This window comes from Phocoena phocoena, chromosome 3 (assembly GCF_963924675.1).
Source record: "Phocoena phocoena chromosome 3, mPhoPho1.1, whole genome shotgun sequence".
Taxonomy (NCBI): Eukaryota; Metazoa; Chordata; class Mammalia; order Artiodactyla; family Phocoenidae; genus Phocoena; species Phocoena phocoena.
The window spans coordinates 118,098,015-118,120,663 of NC_089221.1; the positions used below are offsets into that span (position 1 = coordinate 118,098,015).

A 22,649-nucleotide genomic window follows, 5' to 3' on the forward strand; every position below is an offset into this window, starting at 1 on the left:
CTGCATGAGGGGTCCAAGCTAAGAGGGGCAATAATGTTTCTGCAAAGGTCCCCAACTAACATCTTGATTCAAAAAATATCTATCGTTTGTCTAAACCAAGTGCCAGCACTAAATGCCAAGCCCTGGGTTGCTGATGTGACCATCACATGGTTCCTCAAGTACTCTAGTAGGTGCAGGAGGCAAATGCAGATGCAGAACTACAGTCCATAGTGAAGAGGACTCTTACAGAGGAGACAAGGACTTGGGGGAGCTCTAGAGAAAAGAACAGCTAGCCTTGTAGTAGAGAGAACATGGGGCTGTTTCTTACAGGATTAACAGAGTCGCCAGGCAGATAAGTGCAAAAAACAAAAACAAACAAACAAACAAAAACTCCAAATAAAAAACAGTTTGGGCAGCTGTAACTATTTGAGCAGACACTCTGGGCAGAGCAGAGATTTTTCCTGGGGACTTGCCTTATCTTCCCAACCAGGAGAAAGATGTAGGTGTTAGAAGCCAGCATGCCCCATGAGGAAGGGGACAAGACCCAGATCCTATCCCCAGCCAGAGCATGGTGCATTAATAAATGGTGCTCAGGGAATTCCTTGGTGGTCCTGTGGTTAGGGCTCTGTGCTTCCACTGCAAGGGGCACGGGTTCGATCCCTGGTGGGGGAACTAAGATTCCTCAAGCTGCACGGCCAAAATAAAAATAATAATAAAGTTAAATAAATAAATGGTGCTCAATAAGTGGCTGTCCAGAGGCTGGATGGATGCTGGACCCGAAGAGAAGATATGGAGAACAGGATGATGGTCTGCAGATATTTAAGTAGATGTTTTGTGGAAGAAATCAAAGACTTCATCAATTGACTCCAGAGGTGGAATTAAATTAAAGGGAAGGAAATGGGTTTGAAGAACAGTTCCCATTCCTGGATTTGTTCTTACTTGCACATTTGTCTAAGTAGTAGCTTTCTTTTTTTTCTTTTTTTTTTTGCGGTACGCGGGCCTCTCACTGTTGTGGCCTCTCCCGTTGCGGAGCACAGGCTCCGGAAGCGCAGGCTCAGCGGCCATGGCTCACGGGCCCAGCCGCTCCGCGGCATGTGGGATCTTCCCGGACTGGGGCACGAACCCATGTCCCCTGCATTAGCAGGCGGACTGTCAATCACTGTGCCACCAGGGAAGCCCTAAGTAGTAGCTTTCTAAAGATTAGAGGCCTCAGTGAGAATTCTTTTTAACTTTTTTTTTTTTCTGGCCTCACAGCTTGAAGGATCTTTATTCCCCCACGAGGGATTGAACGCGGGCCCCTGGCACTGAAAGCGTGGAGTTCTAACCCCTGGACCACCAGGGAATTCCCTCAAAAAAAGTTCTTAAGTGCTACCAGGACTCTACTCTCTTGGAGCTGTGAAGGCGGTTTGGGAGGAGACAACGTCAGACAATTACACTGTAACTTAATATCAGCTGTGAAAAGGGTTATGAAGGAGAAGCGTACAGTGCTATATGCTCTCATAACGGGGGCACTGGTCCAGTAGTTCTGAGTAGGGGACACTGGAGATCTTGAGGACAGTGTTAATTAAGGGAAGAGTGCTGGTTGTAGTGAGGGTGGGGTGGCAGAGACAGGGCTCTAGGCAGTGGAACAGCCTGTGCAAAAGCCCAGAAGAGAAAAAGTGCAGGGCTTATTTAGGGAACAAAGATCCTAGGAGGGATGAGTAAGGTAAGGCTGGAGAGGTATGCAGGGATTAGACCATGTAGGGCTTAGTTGGCCACAATTCAGATTTTGAGGGTATGGAACACAGTTTTTGTTTGTTTGGCTTGAAGGATCTGGTTCTCCAACCACGTATTGAACCTGGGGCCATGGCAGTGAAAGTACCGAGTCCTAAGCACTAGACGCCAGGGAATTCCCTGGAGCACAGTTGTTGTTGGTTTTTTTTTTTTTTTTTTTTTTTTTTGCGGTACGCGGGCCTCTCACTGTTGTGGCCTCTCTCGTTGCAGAGCACAGGCTCCGGACGCGCAGGCCCAGCGGACATGGCTCACGGGCCCAGCCGCTGCGCGGCATGTGGGATCTTCCTGGACCGGGGCACGAACCCGTGTTCCCTGCATAAGCAGGCGGACTCTCAACCACTGCGCCACCAGGGAAGCCCCTGGAGCACAGTTTTTAATTCACCAGTTTCCCCAGTACCTACTAGATTAGTGGCGCTCAAAATTTGATGAAGGAACTACTTTATCCTGAAAATAATGCCATTCACTTTTTAAAAGTATTTTTAAATTTTTAATTTATTTAATAAATTTATTTATTTTTGGCTGCGTTGGGTCTTCGTTGCTGTGCACGGGCTTTTTCTAGTTGCAGCGAGCAGGGGCTACTCTTTGTTGCAGTACGCGGGCTTCTCATTGCAGTGGCTTCTCTTGGTGCGGAGCACGAGCTCTAGGTGCGCAGGCTTCAGCAGCTGTGGCACGTGGGCTCAGTAGTTGTGCCTCTCTGCCTCAAGAGCGCAGGCTCAGTAGTTGTGGCGCACGGGCTTTGTTGCTCCCTGGCATGTGGGATCTTCCTGGCCCACTGCTCGAACCCGTGTCTCCTGCATTGGCAGCCGAATTCTTAACCACTGCGCCACCAGGGAAGCCTTTGCGGTTCACTTTTACCCAGAACAGTGACACATAATTGAATTTGTTTCCTTTTTCTCACCTGAAAAATGAGGATAATTGTCATGGCGAACATTCAATAAGGTAATGCACTTACTTCCAGGGGTTAGCCAGCTTTCATCACTGAGAGCCGTGTTATTAGTGAAATGGCGTTCGACATCTTCCTAGAACTCGGGGTAGTTTTGAATGTTCGTTTAGAATCTGTTAGGGGTAGGTTGGTTGTGTGTGCTGAGTGGAAGGTGACGCTAGGGGCCTGGGGCTGTCCGGGTCGAGGTTGGGTTACTTCCTTTACTAGATCGGAAGCCGAGAAGCTGGAGGCCAAGGGAAGGGGCAGCTATCTGGAATTCGCTCGTCTAGAGCTCCGCCCCGCCCCGCCCCGCCCCGTCCCGCCCGTGGTCTCTTCCCCGTGTTCCGCCCCTCCTTCACTTCACGTCATGCCCCGCCCACTGGCACCTCCCCTTCCGTTCTATGCTGCGGCTGCGCAGTCCGTACCATCTTCTAGACTCCTCGGTCCCGTTGCGTCCTCTTTGGTGCAGGTTTACTCCAGTTCCAGCATGTGGAGCCGACAGCGGGGCCGCCTCAAGCCGTTATGCTGCGGGGTGGAGGAGCTACGGTGCCGCCGGCGGGAGCGGGAGGCAGGTGCGGGCGGGCGAGGGAACACGGGAGGATGAGGGTATGGCGGTCGGAGTAGGGGTGAGGCGGCTTCCAGGGTTGGAGATGGGTTCTGGGTCCTGGGTGCCCCTCCCATGATCAAGCGGCTCCTTTGCTCCCAGCACTGCGGAAGGCACGGAGAGAGCAGCAGCTGGTCAGCAAGAGGCTGCTGAGAGACGAAGCCTTGGAGGAAGCCGAGGAGGGATGTGTGGCCATGATCTTCGGGGAAGCCGAGGTGAGGGGGCAGGGTGCTTGGTGAGATCCACACCAGGTAGCGGCAAATACCTTCTCTTGTACTCGAGGTCCGCCCCCAAACCTGAACGCGGTCCCTTCAACAACACCTTCCGTCTAGTGGGCCAAGCCGGAAACCAGGGAATCACCCTCGACAACTCTATCCCTCATCCCCACATCAATACATCATCAAGTCCTAGTCCCCCCCTCCTTTTTTTTACCTCCTAAAGAGCTATGGAGTCTTTTTTTTTTTTTTTTTTTTTTTGCTATGGAGTCTTTTAAATGGCGTTGCTATCACGATCGCCACCACCCTCTTCTCTGAATACTTAACAGCAGCCTCCTAACAGGTCATCTGCAGAAATTTTGCCTCCTCAAGTTAATTCTCTATACATCAGTCAGATGCGTCTTTTAAAAACACAGAGACCAAAATCCTTCCTGTGATCTACACAGTCCAGCATGGTCTAACCTCTGCTACTTCCAACCTTATCAGTTCACTCATTTCAGACAAATTGTCCTCTTTTCAGTTCTTGGAACAATATACCAGGCTCTTTCCTGTCTCAAGGCCTTTGCATTTGCTGCATCTAAAGTGGGTCTGCAGAGTATTAATCATACTAATTGTTTGCTTGTTACCGTTTCTCCAACTAGACTTTAAATCCACAGGAACCTGGACCTTATTTGTCATCAGTGAAAACTCAGATGCCTATACAGTATCTGGCATATAGTAGATGCTCAGTATTTATGGAATAAGTGAACGAAAGAATTTGTTTCAGCTCATTTATTCATTCAGCAAGCATTGGGTATCCCCTGTTTATATTATGTTTACATATATAGTTTACAAAGCACTTATACCTAGGTTATACCATTTATTCATTGTGTGCTTACTTTATACCAAGGCACCTATGCTGGGTACTGAGGTACAGAAAGATGAAGAGCGAGTCCCTTTCTTTGACGTGTTCACAACCCATTGAAGGAGACAGATGTGCTCCTACCTGTCATGAAGGAAACATGAGGCACAGTAGAAACCCCTGAGTCTTCCAAAGGGAGCCAGAAAGAGCTAACTTCCCGGAGGCAGTGAGAGCAGAAATCTAAAGGAAGTGGAGGACCTGGGGAGGGTATTCCAGGCAGAAAGAATAGATTATGCGCAAGCTTGGAAGCATTAAAAAACACGTCATGTGATGCGCAGTGTTGTTGCAGTGTCGGTTGCATGGGGAGAATCGCTAGAGGGATAGGTTGTGTCAGGCTGAGAGGTTTAAATGTTATCCTTGAAATAACACAGTAAAAAGGCAGAGTAGATGTTATGCTCTTTTCTCAGGTGAGAAACTGGGGTTTAGTCCCCTGTAGCGTAAGTGGCAGGGCTTGTATTAAACCCAGTTCTGATTCCCTCTTCTGTCCACTCTACTGCAAGGTTGGCACTTATTGGCCATATTACTGTGAATGATGAGTTCTAGGAATAGTGCCATATTGAAGGGCTCACAGCTGAAGTGGGAAGAGCAGAACTCATGCCTTGCTTTCTGGCAACTATGTGTTGCCATCTCTCTTCTCCCTGCCCTGGGCTCCAGATCCAGCAGTTCCTGCGGTTAGCCCAGCGGGGGACAGAGGAAAAGGAGAGAGAGGGGGCTCTGGTCAGCCTTCGGCGAGGCTTGCAGCACCCTGAGACGCAACAGACCTTCATCAGGTCAGTGCGGGTGGTGTGAGTGTGTGGCTGGGTCTCTGAGGGGTGGACAGGAGTGTGGGGGGGATGGGCCACTGGCTGAGCAGGGCTCTGGTGCTCACTCATGTAGGCTGGAGGGCAGCATTCGGACCCTAGTCGGGCTCCTGACCAGCAACCAGGCCCTGCTGCAGCTTGAGGCGGCTCGGTGCCTTCATGAGCTCTCTCACTCTGAGCAGTCTGCAGTAGTTGAGGCCTGCCTGCCAGCCACTTCCTACCTTCTCACCTACCTCTCCGGTCACAGCTCAGACTTTATAGTAAGCCCTGCCCCTTCCTACCTTGTTCTTGGTTTGGATTTAAAAATTGTGCTTTTGGGTCCAGTTTGAGCTGGCAGGTAGGCAAAAGAGGAAAACCTGTTTCTCCTGATGCCCCCAGCCATACACATACCCATCATCTCCCATTCCCCTGTGCCCCGATCCTCAAGGACAGGTATGCTCCAGCTTCCCCACTCCCACCCCTACCCCACCCCGGCCTGAGACAGGCCAAGCCCAGTGCTTTTGTTGTCCTGCTCTCAGGAGCTCTGTCTGTATACACTGGGTAACCTGATTGTGGAGAGTGAGGCTGTGAGAAGGCAGCTCCTGCCACAGGGCATTGTTCCGGCCTTGGCTGCCTGCATCCAGGTAAGTGTCCACCTCCTTGCTTCCTCTCTGGGCACCCCTCCCCTCACGTCTCTCCACGTGCCCCACCTGCTTTGGGTAGGCAGCTCCAGCCTCTGCTCTGTGCTAAGGGGTTGAAAGTCTCAGGAAATCTTATGGCCTAGGCTCCAGAGTCAGATCCCTACTCTGTCTGCTTCTAGTCTCCTCATCTGACTGTGCTGGAAGCTCTTGGATATGCCTTGTCCCAGCTTCTGCAGGCTAAGGAAGCTCCAGAGAAGATCATCCCGTAAGTAAAATTGAGTCTCCAGATGTGTGTGCAGGTGTGACCTACTTGGTAGTGTAGCTCCTGATGCCTGATCGAGTTTTGTTTCCAAAGCTGTTGCACATTTCAACCCCATGTGCCTGACTGGGAAGAGCTTTGGGTTTGGACGCTTTCCCACCTGCTCTCAGGGTTTGGGAAGAGTGACTGGCATCTTGCCTTCTGTGGTTCCTACTCACAGCTCTGCTTCTACTGACAGCTCTGTCCTGGGCTCCACTCTCCCACAACATATGCTGCAATTGTTGCAACCTGGCCCAAAGCTGAACCTTGGAGTAGCTGTGGAGTTTGCCTGGTGCCTTCACTATATCATCTGCAGGTAATAGGTCAATTGGGGAAGTGCCACAAACCTCCCCTGGGGCTTCCTTCCATGACACTCAGGTTTTTGAACTTTGGTTTCTGGAATTGTTGTGGTGAGTTTTCCTTGTTTTATGGTCCTCTCTTCTTGGAGCTCAGGAAACCCACAGACCTAGGCCATTTGCCACCTTAAAGGTAGGATTGACCGAGTAGTGACTACTTGCTTCCTATTGCCCAGCCAGGTCAACAATGCCCTGCTCATCACCCAGGGTGCTCTGTCCACCCTGGGGCTGCTGCTGTTGGACTTGGCTGGGGCTGTCCAGAGAACTGAGGATGCAGGACTGGAGCTGGTAGGTGAAGAGGACAGGTCAACCTCTGGGTGACCTTTCTTTTTACTCAGCTCCTGCTCCAGTGTGCAGGTTGCCCCTTCCTCCTTAAACCTGAACCCTAACTCGTCTTTGCAGCTGGCATGCCCTGTGCTTCGGTGTCTAAGCAACTTGCTAACAGAGGCAGCAGCAGAGGCTGTGGGAGGGCAACTGCAGCTCCGAGATGAGCGTGTTGTGGCAGCCTTATTTATCCTCCTGCAGTTCCTCCTCCAGAAACAGCCCAGCCTGCTTCCTGAGGGCCTCTGGCTCCTTAACAACCTCACTGGTAAGCACCATAATCTGCCTAGGTCTGGGCCTTTAGATACTGGGAATAATTCCTCATGGCCTGGGCTGACAAGGGTAGGATTGGGAGTGGGTTGGTTTCACGCCCCAGTTGGAGGAACTTCACCCTGACATTTTCCCTTCCAGCAAACAGTCCTAGTTTCTGCACCTCCTTGCTCTCCCTGGATCTGATTGAGCCCCTCTTGCACCTGTTGTCTGTATCTAATGTGGTGAGCGTGTTGGTAGGTATTGGGGTCACTTGAGTCCAAGGTCTGGTGGCCAAAGTGTAAACAGTGGGAGCAGCCCTGAGCCCTCAGAAGTACCCTTAGCTGAGAGCTGGCAGGTGGTGTGGTATGGATGGCTTCAGGGCCAGACCATCAGTCATAGACCAGACAGTCTAGGTGTGAGTCCCTAAACTGTAATTTACTAGTAACTAACCTTGGGCAAATCAACTAACCACCTTAGGCTTCAGTTTCCTCATTTATAATTGGGAATAGTAATCCTACCTGAGGGTGGCTGAGGGGATTACAGAATATGCATATAAAACTGCTTGGCACAGTGCCTGGGCATGTGGTCAGCATTCCACAGAAGCTATCGTTAAAATCTTTGGTTTTCATCGTTTGTGGTGACTGTGTACATATATTTGTCTGCAGGTGCTCACGGTTCTGTGCAACGTTGCAGAGAAAGGTCCTGCTTACTGTCAGCGTCTATGGCCAGGGCCCCTGCTCTCCTCCTTGCTGGACACGTTGGCCTTCTCTGACACTGAAGTAGTAGGCCAGAGTTTGGAGCTGCTGCAACTGCTGTTCCTCTATCAGCCAGGGGTGGGTTTCTGGCCTTAGTCCCCAATCCTTCTGTTCTGAAGCCTCTGGTCTCACCATGGCCCCTTTCCTTCCAGTAACTTTAGTCATTGCTCTGGGCCTGGCTAGCCTATGTGGGCTCCAGGTCCGAACTTCCATACTCTTGTTGGGAATGCATTCTTCCAAGAAGAGGTGGGCTAACCCATAAGGCTGTGGTAATTGCGTGTTAGCACTGAGGGACCCAGTGTTGAATCCTTTTCTTCCCTGCTCTCAGGCTGCCCAGGCCTTCTTGCAGCAGTCAGGGCTGCAGGCCCTACAAAGGCATGAGGAGGTAGCACAGCTCCAGGATCGTGTGCATGCTCTCCAGCAGACAGCTCTTCATGGGTGACTTGACTTCTCAAAGTCATGTACTCCACTCCCCATCTCCCCCACTCCCCAGCTTCCTGGCCCACAGAGCCCCTTTGGGAGGTTTAGAACCATAATGACATCATGCCCTCTGCTCCCACACCTAAGCCTAAGTTAAGATCTCTGGATCCCAGCTCCTCCTGTTTTACCCAGCAGTGTCCGGGTGGGAGGACCAGAGGGAACCCAGTGTGGCCTACTTAATCTGGGTCCATAGAATCTCCTTTTTTCTTGTTCTTTTTTTTTTTTTTTTTTCTTCAGCAGCTGGTGGCTTTTGATGGGACGGAATAAAATAAGTTTTATTTTTATATTCAGCTGCTTTGCCTCATTTGATTGCACAATAAGGGGTAGTCGGTGGAATGAGAAACAGAACATCCTGAGACAGCATTTTCAGCACAAGCTTTATAAAGAGCAGAAGAACACATTTCTCCACATTGTACTCAGTCCAGCAGAGCTCAGGCTCTGGGGCTCTTGCTATCCTCAGTGGAGGCTTCAGGCTTTGCCACGTAGCACATTCTCCAGGGCTCTGGTTACCTGATCAGCACTGAAGTTGTTCAAAGAGACATTCTTCTCTTGGCCAAATGCTGAAGAGAGAGGGAGGTGATTAAGTATCCACTCTGCACTGTACGGGCTACCAAAGTATAATACTGTCTTCAACTTACAGTCTTGGTAGGATAGGAAGGGTAGTAGAATTTCGGCTGATTCTGGGCAGTCATAATGGGAAGGAAAGTGTTTCAGGAACGTTTTAAGGGGCATGGTAGGCATTTGTTATTAACCATTGTGAGCAGTGTATTACATGAGCCTGCCTTTTAATGGTGCCCATTCAGTGGCTCCCATTGTTCATCTAAAGTTATTTGTGTCCATCTCCTTCTCTACTGCCTTTTGGGAGGAAAACCTTTGTTCCTCCTCCAAACAATGTTTAGTGCATGGCATACTGCAGTTGTCCACTGTTATAATGGATCTGCCTTGGGTGTGACTCCCTGCCGTCCTCCAGACATTGCTAGGGTGAGGTTTAGTTAAAAGCCGTGATTAAAAATACCATTATTCAGTGAGTATAAATATTTATTGTGTGTCCCTATGTGTCAGGCAGCATGACAGTTATTTTCAAATTGTGGTAAAATGACACATTAATAAGTATGTGGTAAAATTGTATAGGGTAAAGGGGCAATGTTACATAACTGGCCAGGGAATGCCTTTTTGAGGAGTTTGAATTATAACAAAGAGCCAGCCATGGAAGTCTGGCAGAAGTGCAGTCTAGGAAGGGGGAACAGAGGTAGAAGCTCAACCCTGTTATACATACTAGCTGAATAACCAAAGAATCCACCCCTCATATTAATTAAGGTTAAATGAGATTTAGGCAGGAAAGCACTCAGCACAGGGCCTAGCAGTAAGTGCTCAACACAGTCATTATTTTAGGTTTTTACTATTGAGATTCTCACTCTGTCTGGACCGGCACTGACCACACAATTTGGAAGGACCTACACTGATGGACTGGACCAGCATCCCTTCTCCCCTATCTGAAGCCTGTTCTGAATTACAAAGACGACAGCTTCTGATCCCTATGCAGGACAGGGCCCGCCTCCACATAGATGTTATTGGGACACAAAGCATCCTGTAACCCTGCGACCTTATCTGCAACGAGGTCAACAGCAAGTCCGAATTCAGACCCTGAACAAGGTTTCTGTGTGACCTTGGGCGGCCGTTTCTTTTCTCGAACCCTTGTTCCTCCACCGGGGCCTCAGGTCCCCGGCGTCCTGTGCTCACCGTAGCGGGCCCAAAGCTTGGGCTGCACATCGGAGCACTCGCGGATTAGGATGGGCAGGTCGGGGTTCGCCTTCTTCAGCTCCACATAGCGTTTCTCGATGAAGTCCCTGCAAGGCCGAAGAGAGCACCGTGCGTGCGGTGTGGGCGCGGGCCTCCTCAAACACCCGGGAGGTCGAGGTCGTGACCCCAGCGTCCCGAAGCCCGCCCACCTCACTGGGCCGCGCCTCACCTGACTCCCAGGCTTCCGGGCGAGCGCTGGCATAAGTGGATACGAATCTCACGGAGGCCCGATTTGGCACGGATCCCCCTACTCGCTGCAGCAGCCGCCATCTGGGCTAGTACCAACTCATCCGCCCTAGACCTTCCGGCCAAGTGATCCTATCAGACCAGCCGCGGACGCTCCAGCCCCGGGATAGGTTGGCTGACGTAAGGGGAGGGGACAAGTTTAGCCAATGCCATAAAAGCATTGCCGGTCAACTCTTATTCGGATTTCTCCGCCCTCCGTTGCGGCGGAAAAGCTGGGGCACGAAAGGCACTGTGGGTAGACTGTTGAGGTGCATTGTGGGGAGTCGCCTGTAGCTGCCGTGTTGTTGTAGGGTCCTCGGTCGTTGCTGGGTTGAAGTACCGCGGACGAAATGCCGGAGCGAGATAGTAAGGCTCGGGGCATCTGCCCTTTCTTCCGCGCGGGACTCGGGACACTTGGCGCGTTATTTTGGCCTCAGAATTTAAGCCGGCTGTGTGCGCGAGGGTGGAGGCGGGCCGGGATGTGACGCTTGTAGCCTGGCGAAGCAGTTGGGCCCCGAGCGAGGCCGGGCAGCTCCAGACTGTCCCTCAGTCTTGTCCTTGCCCCAACCCACGACAGATGAGATTTATCTGTGAACCACCCCCAGACCCCGTCACTTAATTTTTGGTTCCGTAAATTTATCTTTCGTGTAGTATCTTAGGTGTCATCTTCAAGAAGTTTTTGCTGATCCTCCAGCGCTGGTTTAGGGGCCCCCTCCTCTGAGCTCCCATAGCTCCTTGTATTTTCCTACTTCAGCACTTGTTACCCTGTATTGTCAGTGTCGATGTTCTTGCCTTTCTTCCTCACTAGATTGTGAGCAACTTAACTCGACAGGAAAAGACGTCTGTATTGTTCACTACTAGATCCCCAACTTTTGCACAAGACCTGACTCTAAAGAGATTGATTAACATCAATTCCTTTTCTTAGGCGAGCCGTTCTCCAACCCTTTGGCCCCAGATGGCCATGATGTGGACGATCCTCACTCCTTCCACCAGTGAGTGTTTTGATGTAGAACCATGGGAATGAGCTGGGTAATGAGTAAAGTAGTGGTGGTGGTGGTGGTGGTGAAAGAATTCTGAATGTCTTGTCAGCAAGGATGACCAAAAAATCATACCGCTTGCCTCTTTATCTTTGTGAACTTTAACTGGATCAGGCCAACTGTATAAGAGTATTAGAGGGGAAATTATGGCAGGGAGAGTGCTAGTTTTTAAAATTGATGTTTAATTACACGTTATATAGGAATTAATTCTTGTAGAAAATTAAAACATCAGAATAAGGGTAATGTTGTCTTTGATAACATCCCCAATTCCATCCCCTTTCTTAGAGGTAACCACCGTTACCTTTTTTACACTTATCTTTTTGTCCTACTCTTTTTAAATGTATTTGTGTACACACATTCATATCTGAGTAAAATACATCATTGCTTTGTGAATTAAAATATTAAAATTAATCAGTGATATATTGTCTATATATCAACTTTGCCACCTGTGTTGGGTTTTTTTTAGTAATTTATTTATTTTTGGCTGCATTGGGTCTTTGTTGCTGCACGAGGGCTTTCTCTAGTTGTGGCAAGCGGGGGCTACTCTTCGTTGCAGTGTGCAGGCTTCTCATTGTGGCTTCTCTTGTTGCGGAGCACAGGCTCTAGGCACGCGGGCTCAGTAGTTGTGGCTCGCAGGCTCTAGAGCGCAGCCTCAGTAGTTGTGGCGCACAGCCTCAGTTGCTCTGTGGCACGTGGGATCTTCCCGGACCAGGGCTCGAACCAGTGTCCCCTGCGTTGGCAGGCGGATTCTTAAGCACTGTGCCACCAGAGAAGTCCCATCCTCTCACTCATTCTTGATTTATAAAACTTTTTTTTTTAGTAGCCGCGAGCAGTGGCTACTCTGTTGCAGTGTGCAGGATTCTCATTGCGGTGGCTTCTCTTGTTGTGGAGGATGGGCTCTAGGTACGCGGGCTTCAGTAGTTGTGGCACACAGGCTTAGTTGCTCCGCGGCATGTGGGATCTTCCCGGACCGGGGCACGAATGTGTCCCCTGCATTGGCAGGCGGACTCTCAACCACTGCGCCACCAGGGAAAACCTTTTTTTTTTTTTTTTTTGGCAGGTGGATTCTTAACCACTGTGCCACCAGGGAAGTCCAATTTATCAAACTTTTTAATCGTTAACAGTCTGATGCATTAAAAGTGGCATGTTCTTTGTTTTAATTTGTTTTTCTCTGATTTCTAGTAAAGTGAACCATATTTTTTACATATTCCTTTTCCAATTCTTATTGGGTACTAATTTATAAAATTTTCGCCCTCTAGATCAAAACTCACTAATGAAGACTTCAGGAAACTTCTCATGACCCCAAGGGCTGCACCTGCTTCTGCACCACCCTCTAAGTCACGTCACCATGAGTAAGTTCTGGGGTGATCCAATCTGTTTCCCATCTCCTTCCTATGGAAAATTTATTGAACTAGTTATCTTAGGAACTGGAAAGCTAGTTCTCTTTTGAGGTCCATGGTTCTGATTCTCTGCCTTTTGAGATTGAAGCTCCAGGAAAGACTGGGATGCTGTATGGATCTCATTTTTTAAAAAATATTTACTTATTTATTTGGCTGTGCCGGGTCTTAGTTGTGGCACACGGGATCTTTTAGTTGCTGCATGCAGGATTTTTAGTTGTGGCGTGTGAACTCTTAGTCGCGGCATGTGGGATCTAGTTCCTTGACCAGGGATTGAACCTGGGCCCCCTGCATTGGGAGCATGGAGTCTTAGCCACTGGACTACCAGGGAAGTCCCATGGGGATCTCATTTTTTCTCAGAGTATGTTCCATGGACCATTTGTACTAGAGTTGCTACTGGTGCTTAAATAAGTAGATTTCTGGGTCCATTCTAGCCCCACGGACTCAAATTCTAAGGCAGATATTTGGGAATATATAATTTTAACAGTCCTTCAGGTGGTTGTGATGCTTTCTAAAGCTTGAGAACCACTCACCTACAAATACTGACATGGATCTCTGCCTGATTGAAACTGGTCAGCTATTGCTGTGGTCAGTATTCTAAGCCTTTCTTCAGTCCTCAAAGCCACTTCTTGGGGTTTCTGGGGCTGTGGCAATATTTCACAATCAGTGAATTTCTTTCTTTTCTAGGATGCCAAGGGAGTACAATGAGGATGAAGATCCAGCTGCACGAAGGAGAAAAAAGAAAAGGTAAAGGAAGGATGGAAGAGTGTTGGGTTTTATGGTGGATACTGTTCTGGGAAAAGGAGTAGGGGCTAGTTATGAGGCAAGAGACTGAACTTTTCCTTTCTTGTCTTGAGAGTCTTGCTTTAATAGTGGAGAGGAATGATATTTAGAATGGCTGTTTAGGGCTTTGGAGTCAGCTTGTGTTTTAATCTCATCTTTACCAGTTTCTAGCTGGATGCTGTGGGCATTTTGTTTAACCTCTCTAATCCTCAATATTTTTATGGGTGGAATCAAGATAGTGATAATAACTGTTACCAGGTTGTCATGAGGATCAACTGTGATAGTCCATGTAAACACTTAGTACCAGTGCCTGGCATATAGTCACCACCCAGTTAATTTTGGCTGCTGTCAGTTATCATTGTCATTGCTATTATTTATATGATACGAAGCTTCCTAGACCTGGTACTTTGCTTTTTTCTCTTTTCTTGAGGAGGACTGGCAAGGAATGATATATTTTCAGGTGATATTTGGAACGTGATAAAAACTCAGAGACTTCCTGGTTGCCGTATGGTAAAGTCTCATACTTGTAGAGACTCGGTGATGTAGAGTTAGGTGACATCAAAGGATTCTGAAGTGACAGTTGGAGTATACTATGGTGGCATTAGAACAGTGTATCTGTGAGCTGGAAGATGCTGTAGTTCTGTTTTTGAGGAATATCAAGAGGTGGCCAGCAGTTCTATGAGCACATATATGAGCTTTCAGCATAGAGAGTTGGGTGAAGGTATAGGGAAACAGGCAGGAACAGTTCTGCTGAGCCTTACACATTTGCCTTTCCCTGGTCACAGTTATTATGCCAAACTTCGCCAACAAGAAATTGAGAGAGAAAGAGAACTAGCAGAGAAGTACCGGGACCGTGCCAAGGAACGGCGGGATGGAGTGAACAAAGATTATGAGGAAACTGAGCTGATCAGCACCACAGCTAACTACAGGGCTGTGGGCCCCACTGCTGAGGCGTGAGTACCGAGTGGGCCAGGGCATGGTTCCCTCAGCATTGCAAAGTCATACAATGGCAGTATGAATTCTTCCTCACATTTTCCTTGCTCTGGAAAGCCATTTCCCCATGCCAAGCCATTTCAAGAGGCACTTGCCACCCACAAAGGATGGTTCTTATGTGGCCTCTTTCATTCTACAGGGACAAATCAGCTGCAGAGAAGAGAAGACAGTTGATCCAGGAGTCCAAATTTTTGGGTGGTGACATGGAACACACCCATTTGGTGAAAGGCTTGGATTTTGCTCTGCTTCAGAAGGTGAGCTTGGTTGGTAGATGGCGAGTAATACTAGCATGCTGAATGCTCACCTTTTGGGGTGAGGAGGGAGACTGCTGTTAGTTCAGACCATGTAGAAGAACTAACGGTGTCCCCTCTGTAGGACTAATTGCTATTCATCCTTCAAGTCTCAGCCTCAGTTTTATCTTCTTGGGTAAACAAACCTTCCCTGATCACCTGTGTATTGTTAAGTCTCCCCACCCCTCACCTCCCACTACCTGCACCCTTGCATAGCTCTTCTGTTACTTACAGCATTTATCACACTTTGTTGTTTAATTGTTTAATTTGTCTGTCTCTCTTTTTATAAGCTCCATTAGGGCAAGGACTATATTGTTTTGTTCAGTATTGAGTTCTTAGTTCCTGGCACAGTGTGGTATAATGGTGTTCAGTTAGGATATGTAAAGTGAATAAATGTCTAAACCTTACTTGCTTTCCTGTTAGGTACGAGCAGAAATTGCCAGCAAAGAGAAAGAGGAGGAAGAACTGATGGAAAAGCCCCAGAAGGAAACCAAGTAAATAAACATCAGGGAGAGCTTGAGAGTTTAGAAAGGAGGGGCCAAAAGTAGGAACTCATTTAGCAAAAATGTTCTTTTTGTCTTTTCAGGAAAGATGAGGATCCTGAAAATAAAATAGAATTTAAAACACGTTTGGGTGAGTACAGAATTTCTACACTAGTGGCTGTGCATTCCAGGGGAATTGTAAGGAATTTAGTGCTCTGGATGGAATATGCTTCCCCTTTCCCTCAATCTACTTTTATCTCTTTTTTGTCCCCAAACCAGCTACTTCCCACAAAATACTCTAATAGAACTCAGATGTAGACTTAGTTATTTCATATATATTACTAATATCCCCTCAGTTAGGTTGGAAGCTCTTTCAGATTTGGGCTTATCCATATGGGAGGTAGCATGGTTGATGATTAAAAACTCAGAATTCAGAAACCTGCATTTGAATCCTGTAATGAAATCACACTAAGCATGTGATTTTGGGTGCAACCAACTTAACTTCTCAGCTTCTGTTTGTCCACTTGCAAAAATGGGGTTAACGTTCACCTCATGGGATTACTGGGACGAAGAGAAATAATACATGTAACATGCCTATCACACTGAGCATATAGTAGAGCTATTTTTTCCCATCTTCATCAGTATTACCTTAAACTTCATCCTTCTTCCTCACAGGGCCTAATACAATGCTAGGCACATAGTGCCCTTGAGAAGGCAATGTAGGAAGGGTGGATAAGAGCTCAGGCTTTGGAGTTAAACGGCCGGGGTCCCATTCTTTGTTCTGTCGCTTAGTAGCTATAGGACTTGCAATAGTCATATGACTTAAGTGGTAGTAAAACCCTTACTTCTCAGCCTTAGTATTCTTATCAGCTAAAAGGAGATAATAATGACCACCTCACAGGGCTGTTGTGAAGACTGAATGAAGCAAAGCAAGCATAACACTTGGCATGGTGGCTGGCACACAGTAACCACTTAGTAAACAGTAGCTGTTATTGTAGAAGTTTCTCACTGGCTACTTGCTACTCTTTCTCTTTTTTGTAGGCCGAAATGTTTACCGCATGCTCTTCAAGAGCAAAGCATATGAGCGGAATGAGCTGTTTCTTCCAGGCCGCATGGCCTATGTGGTAGACCTGGATGATGAGTATGCTGACACTGACATCCCCACTACTCTCATCCGCAGCAAAGCTGATTGCCCCACCATGGAGGTGAGTGACCCAAGTCCCGAGAGCCTGCTATGTGAGCCTCAAACCTGGGAATCAGCTTCACTTCTGCCCTGAGCCTCATCTACCACATTTAACCAAGGCCTGCCCACCTTTTAACCTCCTAAATCTCAGTTGAATCCATTCACTTTTCTCTGTCTCCACCAATAACACAATAACATTCCAGTCTAAGCCATCATCTCTTGGGACTTCCCTAGTGATCCAGTGGTTAAGACTGTACTTCCAATGCAGGGAGCATGGGTTTGATTCCTGGTTGGGGAAATAAAATCCCACATCCTGTGCAGCATGGCCAAAAAAAAAAAGTCATCATCTCTTGTTGGAACTATTAAAAGGGGCTCCTAGTTGGTTTCCCCACTTCCACTGTGGTTCCCTTCCAATATTCTATTTATTTTTAGTATTGTTGAGATGTAAGTCACATACCAAACAGTTCACCCCTTTAAAGTGTACAATTCAGTGGCTTTTAGTATTTTCATAGAATTGTACAACCGGCATCAGAATCAATTTTAAAACATTTTCATCACCCCGAAAAGAAACCCTGTACTCTTTGGCCGTTACCACTCCCCACATCTTTCCGTCCCCTTTTCCATTAGCATTTTTACACATGGCCAGAGTGATCATTTAACAGCATGACTTTTTCTCATCATGGTTTAGAAGGTTTTTTTTTTCTTCCTTCACTATTGTCATTTATTTTTTTTTTAAGATAATTTTTTAGAGCAGTTTAAAGTTCACAGCAGAGCTTCCCTGGTGGTGCAGTGGTTAAGAATCTGCCTGCCAATGCAGGGGACACGGGTTCGAGCCCTGGTCCAGGAAGATCCCACATGCCGCGGAGCAACTAAGCCCGTGTGCCACAACTACTGAGCCTGCGCTCTCGACCCCACAAGCCACAGCTACTGAAGCCCGCGTGCCTAGAGCCCATGCTCCGCAATAAGAGAAGCCACCGCAATGAGAAGCCCGCGCACCGCAATGAAGAGGAGCCCCCGCTCGCTGCAACTAGAGAAAGCCCGTGCACAGCAACAAAGACCCAATGTAGCCAGAAATAAATTAATAAATTAATTAATTAATTAAAAAAAAAGTTCACAGCAAAATTGAGAGGAAGGTACAGAGATTTCCCATATATGCCCTGCCCCCGGTTTAGAAGATTTGATGGTTTCTTTATTTTATTTATTTATTTTTTTTTTTTTTTGGTTTCTTTATTTTTAAAAAATATTTATTTTATTTTTGGCTGCATCGGGTCTTAGTTTTGCAGGATCTTTGTTGCAGTACATGGGCTCTATAGTTGTGGTTCACGTGCTCAGTAGTTGTGGCGCAGGGGCTTAGTTGTTCCATAGCATGTGGGATCTTACTTCTCCAACCAGGGATAGAACCCGTGTTCCCTGCATTGGAAGGTGGATTCTTAACCACTGGACTGCCAGGGAAGCCCCTTGATGGTTTTTTAGTGTTAGGATAAAGACCAAAATCTTTTTTTTTTTTAATTAATTAATTTATATTTGGCTGCATTGGGTCTTTGTTGCTGTGTGCAGGCTTTCTCTAGTTGCGGTGAGCGGGGGCCCCTCTTCATTGTGGTGCCCCGGCTTCGCGTTGCAGTGGCTTCTCTTGTTGCGGAGCGTGGGCTTTAGTAGTTGTGGCTTGCGGGCTCCAGAGCGCAAGCTCAGTAGTTGCGGTGCACGGGCTTTGTTGCTCCCTGGCATGTGGGATCTTCCCTGACCAGGGCTCAAACCCGTGCAGGCAGATTATTAACCACTGTGCCACCAGGGAATCCCAAGGCCAAAGTCTGTATCATGGCTTGTGAGGCTCTGTAACTCCTGGCCTCTCCAGCCTCTTTCTACCATGCTTCCCAGTTTATTCTCCAGTCATCCTGGCTTTACTTATGGCTAGATCCTGGCTAGATTTACTTATGACCCAGGCCGTTGTATGCTGTTTCATCTGTCTGGAATATCCTTTTACAACACCTCCTTTCCCTGTCTTCACCTACTTAATTCTCACTTTTCCTTTAATTTGTTAATTTGTTAAGTAAATGAATAAGTAAATGAAGAGAGTCCTGCTCAGTGGGATAACATTCTTGCTCCTTGGGGGTTTTCAGGCCCAGACCACACTGACCACAAATGACATTGTCATCAGCAAGCTCACCCAGATCCTTTCCTACCTGAGGCAGGGTACCCGCAACAAGAAGCTCAAAAAGAAAGATAAAGGTAATCTGGAGAGTTAGGGAGAGAAACCTTACCCCTGGAGGGGCATCTAAGATGGAACCAAGGTCTCCTGGAGCTTCCAGAACATTGGGAGGCTCCTGGGGACCAGAGAAAAATGGGAGCAGTGGAGCATTAGCAAGGGATGGTTACATCCAGGTTCTGTCTGCTTGACCCACCCAGGAAGCAGTGGTCAGTTTTGAGGCTTGAGGAGGGGGAGTATGGGGTAGCTTTTGTTGTCCCATCTTTTAAACAGAAGATGTTTAAAAGGGCATTGAGAACTGAAAAGCATGGTGAGGCTGAGTGGGAAATAACTCAGGAGTGTCTTCCTCACTCCTCTCTTTATGTTACAGGGAAAATGGAAGAGAAGAAACCCCCTGAGGCTGACATGAAGTATGTATCCTAGCCCTTGCCCCCTGATCTGAGGGAGGAAGGGCCTCTGGGTTTCCTGTCTTTGGCATTTGGGGGAGGCCTTGGTGTGAGAATCTGGAGAAATGGCCAGGGGAAATGGAAGTTTATGTGACCTTGTCAGCTAGGGATCTCTGTTTTCCTAGTATATTTGAAGACATTGGGGATTATGTGCCCTCCACAACCAAGACACCTCGAGACAAGGAGCGGGAGAGATACCGGGAACGGGAGCGTGATCGGGAGAGAGACAGAGACCGTGACAGAGAGCGAGAACGCGATCGAGAGCGGGAGCGGGACCGAGAGAGAGAAGAAGAGAAGAAGAGGCACAGCTACTTTGAGAAGCCAAAAGTGGACGATGAGGTGAGATGTAGTCCCGGGCACTAGGTGGCGGAGCTGCCCATCTCTGTGGCTGCCCAACCAGGTACAAAATCCCTCTGCTATATAGGTGGCTCATGGCTTCACAGCAGCAACTGGGTCAGTTAATCCAGGGTAGGAACCATCCTGGAAATGGGGGCAGGGGGTAGGGTAGGGAATTGATTTAAACTTGAGGGAGAGATGAGTGGGCATCCCTCCTGGTGACACTCACTTCAGTTTCTGTTTTCTTTCTAGCCCATGGATGTTGACAAAGGTGAGTTTTACCCATGGCATCTTGCATTGGCTCTGGCAGTGCTGCTTTCCTCTGGGCTGAGAGTCTGACCCAGAACTCAGAGTTGCCAAGGGTGGGACTGGGGGACTTCCTAGTTCTGGGTTCTCGGAAGATCCGTGTCTTGCTTTATGGAATAGACAGAAGATGAGTCTGGAGTTCTGTCTTCCTGGGCAAGGGCAGGGCATATTTGCTCTGTTTGATATAATTCTCCCAGCTGTGGGGTTCTGAAGACGTGGGGCAGGTTGAGTGGACAGTATTCTGGGCACACTAGTACATCTCAAGCAGAGTAGCTCATTTTGAATTGGAATTTGATTAAAACTTTGTTAGCTAAAGGGTTCTGTTGCTTAAAAAATGTTGTTATGAAAGGCACAGGTGGGAAGTGTGTTGTGGGGAAGAGGTTGTAAGCTCCTTATTTCAAAGTCTGAACAGAGTTCTCTTTCGCCCAGGACCCGGATCCGCCAAGGAGCTGATCAAGTCGATCAATGAAAAGTTTGCTGGATCTGCTGGCTGGGAAGGCACTGAATCATATCCTTTATTTCAGCGTGTTCATTCCAACTCCTCCTGCCTCCCTGCTTCCCCACAATCTCCCCGCCCCCATCTTGCTCTTTCCCTTTTGTGCTGAATTTTGGCAAGGATGAAGTCATGACTTTCCCCTTTCTCAGAGGACTCATTCATGTTCACAGCCCTCTCCTTAGAGTTTTCATGTTGGGGCTTCTAGCCCTTGGCCCTTCCTGCTTGAAGTTTTTCTGCTGTTGGGAGAATTATTTTCTTTAACATAACGTATGCTGAAGAAGCCAGAAGACAAGAAGCAGCTGGGAGATTTCTTTGGCATGTCCAATAGCTATGCTGAGTGCTACCCAGCCACGTACGTGAGACTCTGTTACAAAGAAGGGAGGCTGGGATGATTGCAGAACAAGGTGGGGGCGGGGGAGTGAGGTGTAAATTTGATTTGTTGGGACCCAGGGGTACTTCTTACTGGGTAAAGTATTCTGTTAGGCTCTGAGTGGGAGGCCTAGGAGGGGTGGTTGTTCCTAGGCATATAGCCTCTTAGTGGTAGGTTTCTGCATGAACCATAGGAGTCTGGGTCTGCACCATCTCTTTAACTGTTGCTTCTCTTTAGGATGGATGACATGGCTGTGGACAGTGACGAGGAGGTGGATTATAGCAAAATGGACCAGGTGTGGAGCTGGAAGGATGGGTGGGGACAGTTAATCTTTAGCGCATATCCCCTTCCCTCCTCCCAAATGATCTGTTTCATTTCCTGGGCCTCATCTTCCTTCAGCTGCAGCAAGAGGAACAGCAGCATTGTGGGGTCCTGGGCAGCTTGACTGTTTTAAAGCATCTGTACAAAGTCAAATGAGATAGGGCCATAAATATATTACTTTTTATTTTCTGTGAAGTGCCAGGCTTTGATTTCCATCCTAGGGAGTAAGCAGGCCTTTAGTGCACATGTAGAAAGGGAAGAAGGAATTTCAGTTTTTAGAAAATAACTGGAAAACAAACAAACTGAGTTTTATTCTAGCCAGGATTGACATTTTCCTCTAAGCCTTAAAACAAAAACAAACAAACAAAAACACCAACAAACACTAACACCATTAAGGGTAAAGAAGTGTCATATACTTTTCCTTGTTTTCTCTGTACTGCAATGCTTAATAGCATGGTTTAATTCTATCTTGGAGCCTTGCTTAACCCTGGCTCTGCCAGGTATTGGTTTTGTGACCAAGCCAACTTATTTTACTGCTTTTTCCTCAGTTTCCTCATTAGAAAAATGGAGAGAACTATAGTTCTCTCTTAATAGAGTTTTTGAGAGAATTAAATAAGATACATATTTAGTGTTCAGAATGATGCCTGGCACATAGTAAGTACACAGTTAACATTTATTATTGTTTATTAGGGTAGGATTTATGAATGATAAAACCTGGGATTATGGGAGAGCCTGGCTTTAATCAAGGGCTAAAATCTCATTTCCACTGACATCTTTTCCTTCCCTGCCCCCCATTCTGTCCTGCAACAGGGTAACAAGAAAGGCCCTTTAGGCCGCTGGGACTTTGATACCCAGGAGGAATACAGCGAGTATATGAACAACAAGGAGGCTTTGCCCAAGTGAGTCTTGGTACTAAATACAGCTAAGAGTGAGGAGAGGGATGGTGGTGGGGGTGGACTAGCCCACAGCAGGTTAGAGGGTGTAGTCTGGCTGAAACATTCTGAAATCGGTTCTCTGCTCACCGGGTCTCCTGGGAACACCTTGCTACTGCTATTCAACCTCGGATGCCTTCTTCCCTCAACTGCCCTTTTTTTCCCTCAGGGCTGCATTTCAGTATGGCATCAAGATGTCTGAAGGGCGTAAAACCAGGCGCTTTAAGGAAACCAATGACAAAGCAGAGCTTGATCGCCAATGGAAAAAGATTAGTGCGGTAAGTGGGACTGGTTCTGGGTGGGAGAGCTTCAGCTGGGAGGAGATACTGGCCCACAGATTCAGGAACAGGCAGTGGGTCAGAGAGCCATGGAAGTAGGAGAGAGGTCAGCCTTGGGTCTCAGGTGAGCTTAGACTGGCAGCATAACCATCAACTATAACTGTTCTTTTTGCAGATCATTGAGAAGAGGAAGAAGATGGAAGCCGATGGGTGAGCAGCATTATTCTTCCTCTGTGAGACTGGTGAGAACTGCTTAGTGTATTGATCTTATGCTCATTTCTCTTTCTATTGCAGGGTTGAAGTGAAAAGACCAAAATACTAATCTCTGGTTCCAACCCCAAGAATAATCTCCACAAGGATGTGCTCTCCACTGCTCGCTTTCTACAATTCCAGAAAAAGTTGCACGATGTTTTTTTTTGTGTGTGAATGTATATAAAATTTCATTGTATAATCTCTTGGTTCCATTAAAATTGGTTAACCTGCTCTCTTATCTTC

General features: G+C 47.6%; 3 protein-coding genes across 5 annotated transcripts; 2 read left to right on the plus strand and 1 right to left on the minus strand.

The window, feature by feature from the left end:
- Nucleotides 1-3,134: 3,134 nt before the first annotated feature.
- On the plus strand, nt 3,135-8,566 carry TMCO6 (transmembrane and coiled-coil domains 6). Of its 3 annotated transcripts, none has more exons than XM_065873994.1 (12): nt 3,141-3,246; nt 3,381-3,493; nt 5,049-5,164; nt 5,271-5,454; nt 5,713-5,817; nt 5,994-6,079; nt 6,312-6,428; nt 6,645-6,756; nt 6,871-7,057; nt 7,201-7,295; nt 7,707-7,874; nt 8,125-8,566. In XM_065873994.1, exons 1-12 carry the CDS (start codon nt 3,162-3,164, stop codon nt 8,236-8,238), a joined length of 1,482 nt encoding a protein of 493 aa, XP_065730066.1. In that variant the 5' UTR covers nt 3,141-3,161; the 3' UTR covers nt 8,239-8,566. The 3 variants fall into 3 exon arrangements, with proteins under 3 accessions (XP_065730067.1, XP_065730066.1, XP_065730065.1); XM_065873993.1 differs by having other exon boundaries at nt 3,162-3,246; nt 6,294-6,428; nt 8,125-8,238; XM_065873995.1 differs by lacking the exon at nt 5,271-5,454 and having other exon boundaries at nt 3,135-3,246.
- Nucleotides 8,525-10,373, minus strand: NDUFA2 (NADH:ubiquinone oxidoreductase subunit A2). Its single transcript, XM_065873996.1, has 3 exons — nt 10,246-10,373; nt 10,017-10,123; nt 8,525-8,836 (listed from the first exon to the last, which is right to left on the minus strand). The coding sequence occupies exons 1-3, from the start codon at nt 10,344-10,346 to the stop codon at nt 8,745-8,747; spliced, it is 300 nt and encodes a 99-aa protein (XP_065730068.1). The 5' UTR covers nt 10,347-10,373; the 3' UTR covers nt 8,525-8,744.
- Nucleotides 10,374-10,572: 199 nt separating this feature from the next.
- IK (IK cytokine) lies at nt 10,573-22,476 on the plus strand. Its single transcript, XM_065873502.1, has 20 exons — nt 10,573-10,667; nt 11,227-11,293; nt 12,598-12,690; nt 13,423-13,482; nt 14,304-14,471; nt 14,651-14,765; nt 15,225-15,295; nt 15,388-15,434; nt 16,325-16,488; nt 18,584-18,692; nt 19,040-19,079; nt 19,241-19,454; nt 19,704-19,722; nt 20,187-20,265; nt 20,525-20,605; nt 20,861-20,918; nt 21,755-21,843; nt 22,046-22,154; nt 22,330-22,364; nt 22,449-22,476. Exons 1-20 carry the CDS (start codon nt 10,652-10,654, stop codon nt 22,474-22,476), a joined length of 1,662 nt encoding a protein of 553 aa, XP_065729574.1. The 5' UTR covers nt 10,573-10,651.
- Nucleotides 22,477-22,649: the final 173 nt, after the last annotated feature.

What these genes read in the sequence shown, in the direction of transcription:
- NDUFA2 (XM_065873996.1), bottom strand. Translation starts at nt 10,346, where the DNA reads ATGGCGGCTGCTGCAGCGAGTAGGGGGATCCGTGCCAAATCGGGCCTC. An exon ending in CCCGGAAGCCTGGGAGTCAG is followed by an intron (nt 10,124 to 10,245) that starts GTGAGGCGCGGC and finishes TCGGCCTTGCAG; the next exon opens with GGACTTCATCGAGAAACGCT. An exon ending in CAAGCTTTGGGCCCGCTACG is followed by an intron (nt 8,837 to 10,016) that starts GTGAGCACAGGA and finishes CTCTCTCTTCAG; the next exon opens with CATTTGGCCAAGAGAAGAAT.
- IK (XM_065873502.1), top strand. An exon ending in ATTTTGCTCTGCTTCAGAAG is followed by an intron (nt 14,766 to 15,224) that starts GTGAGCTTGGTT and finishes CTTTCCTGTTAG; the next exon opens with GTACGAGCAGAAATTGCCAG. An exon ending in GGCTGGGAAGGCACTGAATC is followed by an intron (nt 20,266 to 20,524) that starts ATATCCTTTATT and finishes AACATAACGTAT; the next exon opens with GCTGAAGAAGCCAGAAGACA.
- TMCO6 (XM_065873993.1), top strand. Translation starts at nt 3,162, where the DNA reads ATGTGGAGCCGACAGCGGGGCCGCCTCAAGCCGTTATGCTGCGGGGTG. An exon ending in CCGGCGGGAGCGGGAGGCAG is followed by an intron (nt 3,247 to 3,380) that starts GTGCGGGCGGGC and finishes CTTTGCTCCCAG; the next exon opens with CACTGCGGAAGGCACGGAGA. An exon ending in CTAATGTGGTGAGCGTGTTG is followed by an intron (nt 7,296 to 7,706) that starts GTAGGTATTGGG and finishes ATTTGTCTGCAG; the next exon opens with GTGCTCACGGTTCTGTGCAA.